We start from the raw sequence: 8,516 nt of genomic DNA on the forward strand, positions 1-8,516 counted from the left end.
GCCACTCCTGAGGCTCACCCTTCAGCGAAAGATTGAACAGACCCATGGAACAAAACAAGACCAAAGGAGCGAACAGGAAGGGAATCCAGGGTTGAGAAGGGAGAATACAGCCATGTCGTGGGGTCGTTAACCAATGTCATACAACGATGTGTGTGTTAACTGTTCAATGAGAAACTAGTTTGTTCTGTAAACCTTCATGTAAAGTTCAACTAAAAAACAAAAAACCCATTAGCTATCACCCCCAACCTCACATTCCCCCCACCCCCTATTTCTAAGCAACCACAAATCTTTCTGTCTCTTTAGATTTCTCTATTCTGGACATTTCATGAAAATTGAATCACATAACATGTAGTCTTTTGTGACTGGCTTATTTCACTTAGCATAATGTTCTTTAGATTTATCTGTATGGTAGCATGTAACATGCACTTCATTCCTTTTTATTGTTGAATAATATGCTGTTGTACAGATATGCCCCGTTTTGTTCATCCATTGGTCAGTTGATGGGCAGATGGGCTATTTTCACCTTTTGGCTATTATGAATAATGGTTCTATAAACACTTGTGTATAAGTTTTTGTGTGAACATAGATTTTCACTTTTCTCGGGTATGTATCTGAAAGAGGAATTGCTAGGTCATATGGTAACTCTGTGTTTAACCTATTGAACAACTGCCAGACCATTTTCCAAAGCGGCTATACCATTTTACATTCCTGCCAGCAGTGTAGGAAGGATCCAATTTCTCTACTTTCATGCCAACACTTGTTTTTATCTGATTTTTTGATTCTGGCCAACCTGTTCTTGTTATTAAGTGTCATTGAGATGATTTTCAATTTAGAGCTACTGCATATCACAAAGAAACTGCCCTTCATCTAAAGTTCAGTTAAAAGAACTGCCCCAGAGGGATTTTTAGGTTGTAATTTTTATGGGAGCAGATCCCCAGGACTTTCTCCTGCAGAGCTGCTGGGTGGGTTTGAACTGCCAGCTTTTTGTTTAGTAGCCGAAGCACTTAACCATTGCATCCTAGTGGGTGTGAAGTATTATCTCATTGTGGTTTTGATTTGCATTTTCCTGATGGCTAAGGATGCTGAGCACCTTTTGATGTACTTGCTTACTTTTAATTGGATTTTGGGAAGGAGAGGAGAGAAACAAGTGTTTGATCTACTGTGTATAACTGGAAACCCACAACTTATTTTAAATCTGTAACAGCAAAAAAGCATGTTTCATCCTAAATATATGAGAGCATTTACACAGCCATCTAAGGTTTTATCATCATGTACAGGTTTTCGTTCCTATGTGTTTTGCATGTTATATGTTACTATACTTACTATATGATTCAGGGGCTGCAATATTGTGCACTAAAATTGCTTTGTAAAATTACTTCTTGTGTTGGGGAGTGGCAAGGAATTCACTCAAGTGACCCCTACAGGTTGAGTGACCCCTCAGGGTTGAGTAAAAAGGAAACCAGAACTGATAGCCAAACACTATAAAGCTCAGTGGCTTTAGTGGCCAGCTCTATGTACCTCTGTTGTAGAAAAGTGTGTTCCTCTTGATAAATATCAAAGGAATGGCTTGGTGTCTAGGGCTTGGCAGATTGACCTAGGGCACATAGCGTAGCTGCTAAGAGATGGATGGCAAGATGTTTAAATAGACTTTTGCACTATGGTTAAAGAAAAAATGATGGGGTATATCATGGTGCTAAATGATCATTGTGAAGTTTAGGTGGTAGGTACATAGGGAGTTACATTGTTCTGCCTTGTTTTGAACATTTCCAAAATAAAGCTTTAAGTAAAGCTTTTTTTTAGGAAATAGAAGATGTTGAGTGCCTTATGAGAACAGGGGAATTCCTGGGGCAAGGTTGGTTGAGTCCTTCAAGACTACAGTTTAGCCGTTACCATAAAGTTACATTCTTTTGAGGTTAGGGATGGGATACAGTGTTTTCTGAAGATTTTTGATGAAAAGATTCCCATCTGGTGACTTCTATTTCTTCAGTGAGCCACGGATCTAGCACATCCACTGAGCATGTGGAGCTAACCTGAGTTTGAGAAAAGTGAAACAATGATCTAAGCTCCACAAGAACAGGGACCTGTGTTGTTAACTGATGAGTCATACATACTTTGAAAATTATTTGTGGGAGGAAGAAATGATTTCAGGTAGGGCTGGAGCTGACCAGGAATTTATTGTAGTACAATAGTGATCGGTCAAAAGGTCATATTTGGAAAAGGCAGAGAGATGAGATTTGCCAGACAAGAAGCATTAAAGGAGAATTTTTGAATATTGGTTACATGGTGAATCATAAAGTGTACCTTGGAGACGGAGGAAATGAGAGGTTGGCAAATAGATGAGAGGTAGGATGAATGACCTGGTGTTCCTAAATTAAAAACTGGCAAATTGAGGACATAAGCTAGAAGGAGGAATGTCAGATTGCGTCTTTCCAGATAGCAAAGGTGTTCCTGGTGATAAGAAGTGTGGTCACCATGCATTGGAATGGTGGTAAAGGACTCTAGCATTGGAATGGGGATAAAGGACTCTTAAGATGTAGACGGTAAGAGTCCAGGTGTGGGCTAATCTATTCACATGGATATTGGTGCCTCCCACTAATTCCCCCACCTCCTGGCCTAGGCCTCATTCTCCCTTTTGTCCCTCCCAGGGCCTCCACAGAATCTTAGGGTCCTGAAACCATAAGCCTCATATGATGAATTGTCAAAGGCACGACTCTGGACAAGACAGAAGTGTGGCAATGAGAGACACTGTAGTGGACCTCCTCTGGAAATATTCCCTCTATTGCTCTCTGAGGAAATCACTCCATCCTTGAGTCTCAGTCCATGTGCAAGTGGAGTTTCCTTTCATTCACTCCCCTATTTTAAGAGTGAGTGTGTGCATAGTCTTGGTGAAAAGGAGCATTCTAAGGAATCCGTGCTGAGCCTCCAAATACCTGTAACCCTGGTGCATGATCTAGGGCTCCCCTGTAGTGCATGAGCTTCAGGTGTCCTGGAGGGGATCTATCATGGCTCCACCACACCCATGAAGATCACCAAAGTGGCACATCCATCCTGATGAATGAACCGTACCTTCCCTAAAGAGGGTGATGCCATGCCTGAATTAATTCTCGTATGTTCTGCAGTGCCCTGATCATCCCCAAGGAAGTGGTGCCTGGATCAGATTGGGAAGGGGGGAGGAGGACAGAGTCATGATACAGGGATGGGGCTTAAACCTTTATTCCCTCAGAAAGGTCGTTCTTTCTCCTCTTCATTGTTTCCCTTCCTTTCCCAATCTTTTCCTCATTTTCTGTGCTTTATTTTTTCCCTGGGAACTAGATTGATCCCTTTGCCCTGCAAAATGCTACCAATCCAGGCAGCCTGAAGAGATACCCTCATTGTTAAGTTCGTGTATGCCTCCCTGAACATTAACGTGTCCCCACATGACAGGTTCTTAAGTAGCATCTACCATGTCCCTAGGGCCTACCACAACTTGTCCAGTATCCACTGCAGCGGTACCCACTGAGCACTCTCACCCACCCATGTAATCCTATACTCACAAACCCCTTTTTCTAAACTAACTGAACTAACTCCTTCCTTGCCCCAGGCCCCAACAACAGTACACACAGAAAACAGTGCTCTGGGGAGAAACATTTATTGGGGAGGACCAGTATTCTCAACAAGGAATGGTTTTGTGTAGGGAAAATTTTCTTCCTGGCAAGTGCCACGGAGGCATTTTCTCGCTGAAGAGACAGAGTGCTGAACACAGTGCCTTGAGCACTTGGAAAGGGGGCCTGAGGCACCTGGCAGGTTGAACTCATGCTGGTGGAGCCTGGATGAGATGCAGAGCCCCTGGGGGGCGTGAGGGGTCTGCCTCTGAGAAGGTACCTGGCCCTGGAATCCTTTCATTTTCTGGGGGTGGCCAGCAGGGAGAGGAGCTTGGCTGCAGGCCTTGGTACATGCTTTATGGGAGGGAGCCTTGGAGTTAAAAGGAGGCCCCTGGACAGGACAACTCTGGCCAGCAGGGAGAGGAGCTTGGCTGCAGGCCTTGGTACTTGCTTTACGGGAGGGAGCCCTGGAGTTGAAAGGAGGCCCCTGGACAGGACAACTCTGGCCAGCAGGGAGAGCTTCTTGGCTGCAGGCCTTGGTACTTGCTTTATGGGAGGGAGCCCTGGAGTTAAAAGGAGGCCCCTGGACAAACTTCATATGGGTGCAAAGGGACTCTCGGGGGCAGGCGGTATCTATTCTAAGCCTATGCCCCTGTTCCTTCTCTAGGAACTTCCCAGACATCAAAGGTTTCTGACCTTGACTTCTCCTTGGGCCACTACTCTGTACAGAGGCTGGCGTGGAGCTGGCTTTTCCCATTCTTGGATGAAGCCACTGTAAGAATTTCTTCATAAAATTACTCTCAGGAGGAGACTGTTCTTCCTTCTGTGACAGGGACTGGGAGGACCTGCTCCCAAAGGCCTCCTCGGATTTCTTGTCACGAGCAGGGTAGCTCTTCCTTCTGGTTTGAGAGGTCCCCAGTGCTGCATCTCCTCCTCCCAGCTCTTCTGCTTTGGGTCGCTGAGGGTTCACTCTCTTTGGTGGGAAATTCTTATCCTGGCACTTCCCTAAGACATGCTCAGGGACCCAGGGCTCCTGTTGCTGCTTCATGTTGATCCCTCTGTCCTTCATGTGGACATTCAGCACCTGGGGAGCTGCCATGTAACCACTGGAGATACTCTGGGCATGTGTGGGTGAGCCATTCCACAGTGAGTCAGTGGAAGACAAGCTATCGGAGGCATGAGATGTGTTAGTTGATGAGCCTCGGGCCTGGCTAAACTGCCTGGCCTTCAATGTAAACTTTAATTCATTGATCAGCTGTCTTTTAAGGTATGATGGATCAGGATCTTGGACAGCTGATATTCTTGGCAAGAGGGGACTTTCAGCCATCAGTTTTGTTTCTACTGATTGTGATTGAAGAGCACGGAGCTCCTCCACCTTGAATATCTCCCTGGACACGCTGGCCATTCCTGCTGTTTCCCTGGAACTTGTACAGTCGTCCCTTGGAGTACGTCCAGTTCCACTTTGACTTGTGGGCAGCTCTGGGCTTACGTGAAGCTCACAATCGATGTCAGGGGGTGATTGTCTCAGGGCCCCCTGCCCTTTCTTGTCCACAGGCGAGGTGGCAGGTACAGGATAATCCACGACAAATTCTGTCATCTTGTCTCCCCAGAACGTTTCAAGACTTTCTCGAAGGGGCTCAGAAACTTCCATTTTGGAGTCTGTCTCAGATAGAAGAGTGGTTGATGAGGGCAAGTTGGAATAGGGAAAGGGAAAAGATGGGCATTCCCTCATTTGAAAGATTTGCAGGGATTCTAGAACTTTGCCGGGAAGGCCCTCTATCATCCTCAGATGAAAATTTTTAATATGGTCTTCCAACCTTTGTTTTGTGCTTGAATCAATAAATGGAAGCTCCTGACAAATATTAAGGTAGCAGTCTCCACCCACAAATGGTGCCAAATTTCTGCTTTTAATTTGGGTGTGGGATTTCTCAGGAAGAGTTGATGTCTTTTTGACAGCATGCCATGAGCTATCTACAACCTCAGGGATCCTACCCTCCTTGATTTGTCCAAGCTTATTGCTCAAATGTGTTTTCAAGGCCCTTGAATTATCCCCTGACAGACTTATCCTGTGACTTTTTGGGTCTTTTGACAGATGACCTTTTGGGATATTCTCTGGGCTATGTCTCCGACCCTTCCTCATCTTCTTTTCTAAGTAAGCCCTCCTCATGGCCTTTTCTAATCGAATTGGTTCTAGGCTCCTTTCATAGAAGCTTCTTCGGCGGCTCAATCCCTCACCATTTAGATCCATGCTGGTCTGGCTGTTAAACTCACGGATCCATGTGAGTCCGTAAGTGCTCTTTGATTCAGATATCTCTGGAAATTCATCTGGAGGCCTCATCAGCAGCAGAGACTCACGGATCCTGCGGGGCAGGCCCCACCGATGTTGAATGAGCCTCTTTCGCAGGTGGTGTTCGAGGAGTTTTCTTACTTCACTGCTGAGAGGAAAATTTCCAGGAATGATAGTTATTGGAGCATGGGCCTGGTAGTGCTGGTGGTGCTGAGGAAAGTTAGGAGCTGGAGGACAAAAGGCTTCCTGAGATTTTTGGACAACAGGGGGTATACCCAATACATTTTCCAGTTGTTTCTGTAGTACATGCTGCTCCAGGCAGTCAACTGTTTCTTGGGAAAGAGACTGTTCCTCATTGTTGGGTGGAGAAGGTGGTAGGTTTTGGAGCTGGGATTGAAGGTGAGCCTGGAACTGGACCCAAGTATGATGTAAATGCAGGGACTGGGATAAGGTTTGAGGCTGAATCTCAGGCAAGGACAGAGATAAGGGTAGTCTATTAAAATAGACAAAGTCTGAGGAATAGCCAGTTGAGACCACCATAGATGCTAGGGACTCACTGTGCAGAGACGGTAGACCCCAGAAGAGCTGAACGTGTTGCGGATGTGCATGGTCTCCAAAGGTCTTAGGATATGGAGATTCCTGATTGCCTTCCATACCCTGGAAGGGCACAGAGGCTGCTAAGTTGTGTTTTAGTTGGTCATCTGGCCGAAGATGGTCTGGAACAGCCTCGTTTTTAATCTTTTCCTTCTTCAGGAAATCTCTCTTTACCTGTCTCTCCAGGAGAGCCAGGACATCAGGACTGAGAAAAGAGAGGTTACTAGCCTCTGAGTTGGTTGCAAGGCTTCTCAAAGAGACCTCTGAAGGATAGAGGGCAGGGGCCTCTTTGTTGACATCACACTGTGTCAAGGTGGAGGGTAACTGTTCCTTAGCATGAGCTGGCCAGGAGAATTCTGAACGGTTTGTGCCTGTGACTGTTGGACTATAAGGGGCCAACCCACCAGGGCTCTCTGAAGATGAGCTCTCAGAGACAGATTTCAGTGAGGTTGGTATCAATTTAGATTGAGTCACAGTTGAAGTGCAGTCTTGCAGTGGTGAGGCAGACAGAGTTGGTGGTGTGTAGTGACAAGTGACTGAATCAGTGAGATTCGCTGAGTGGGACAAATATGGTGAGGGGTTCATGTCTTGAGACAAGGAGAGGTCAAGGGAGAAGATGGTGTTCAAAGTCAAAGAAGAATCTGGTTGTGGAACATGATCCACACTCGGAGTGTGCTGTAGCAGGAATGGGGAGGAGGCATGTGATTGGGGTGGAAAGTGGTTCACTGGGAATGTGGAATCCAAGGGAGAAACAGGCTCTGGTGGCAGAGAGTCACCCGGTGGTGAGGGTGAAAGAGAATCAACCAAGGGTGTTTTCACGTCCTGGGAGAAGAGGGAGGAGAAAGGTAGAGAGGATGGTATTGGGTCTTCTGGAGGCTGTGCTGAGGGGGCCAGAGGGAAAGATGACTCAGTCACAGGCACTGTGGGAGCCACAGGGGACACACAGGAAGCAGCATCTTCCACGGGCTCTCCAAACAGCAGCTGACTGACCTCAGCAGTTGTTCTGTTACACACCTCACAGGATGGATCTGGACATAACATTTGACGAAGGCGGATGGTATCGTGGTGCTGGCCCAGGGGGCTGCAGAGATAGGAGATACAAAGCTGCAGCCAGGACCAGTACAAGAATAGGAGGGCCTGTTGGTCTGGCAGGAGTGGGGCCAACTGAAGCCCTCGTAACCCCCCCACATGCATGACTTCTCAATGCCCCCACCCTATATACCTCTCAAGGCCTTCATTCACATTCCTGTTGCTATGGCTACTCCTCCTGTGACCTAAGAGGCTGCACGTCCATGACTTCACAATGCCCCCACCCTATATCCCTCTCTCAAGGCCTTCATTCACATTCCTGTTGCTATGGCTACCCCTCCTGTGACATAAGAGGCTGCACTGAGACCCTGCAATTGCATACCAAAAACCAGTTGATGTCAAGTTGATTCTGGCTCATGGAGACCCCATGTGTGTCAGAGTAGAACTGTGTTCCATAGGGCTTTCAACGTATGATTTTTCAGAACTAGATTGCCATTTTTTTTTTTTAGATTGCCAGGGCTTTTTTCCCAAGGTGTCTATACTTGAACTTCCAGCCTTCTGGTTAGCAGCCAAGCCTGTTAACTGTTTCCACCACCCAGGGACTCCTAAAATTGCATAACCCACCCACACAGACCATGCTAAAAGAGGGAGGGGAAAGATGAATCACCCTTTCAGAAGACTTAGTAGCGTTCTTGCCTTCTTTACTTCCATCTCATAAGCTTTGCAACCTGAGAAACAAGGAGAAAGGGTCATATTTGGCTGAAGGTAGATGCAAATCCTTGGGATATTATACTCAAAACTAAGGATTAGTAGACAGTTCAAATCAATTAAAATTTTAACTAGGTACTCATGTATATGTTGCTTCATGGTTTATCAAGCATATTTACGTACGTTATTCTATTTGATGCTCAAAGCCAACCTGTGAGGGTCAGAGACCAGTGGTAATCTTAATGACGAATGTTGAGCGTCAAGGAAGCTAAACTACTTGTCCAAAGTCAGGAAACAGAAATCTGACTTCAAACCAA

At 46.1% G+C, this 8,516-nt stretch overlaps 1 protein-coding gene across 1 annotated transcript; it reads right to left on the minus strand.

Moving 5' to 3' along the window:
* Positions 1-3,627: 3,627 nt before the first annotated feature.
* Positions 3,628-7,656, minus strand: LOC126082498 (spermatogenesis-associated protein 31D1-like). Its single transcript, XM_049895004.1, has one exon. It carries the CDS (start codon positions 7,654-7,656, stop codon positions 3,628-3,630), a length of 4,029 nt encoding a protein of 1,342 aa, XP_049750961.1.
* Positions 7,657-8,516: the final 860 nt, after the last annotated feature.

The sequence above is a fragment of the Elephas maximus genome, chromosome 9 (genome assembly GCF_024166365.1).
Source record: "Elephas maximus indicus isolate mEleMax1 chromosome 9, mEleMax1 primary haplotype, whole genome shotgun sequence".
NCBI lineage: Eukaryota > Metazoa > Chordata > Mammalia > Proboscidea > Elephantidae > Elephas > Elephas maximus.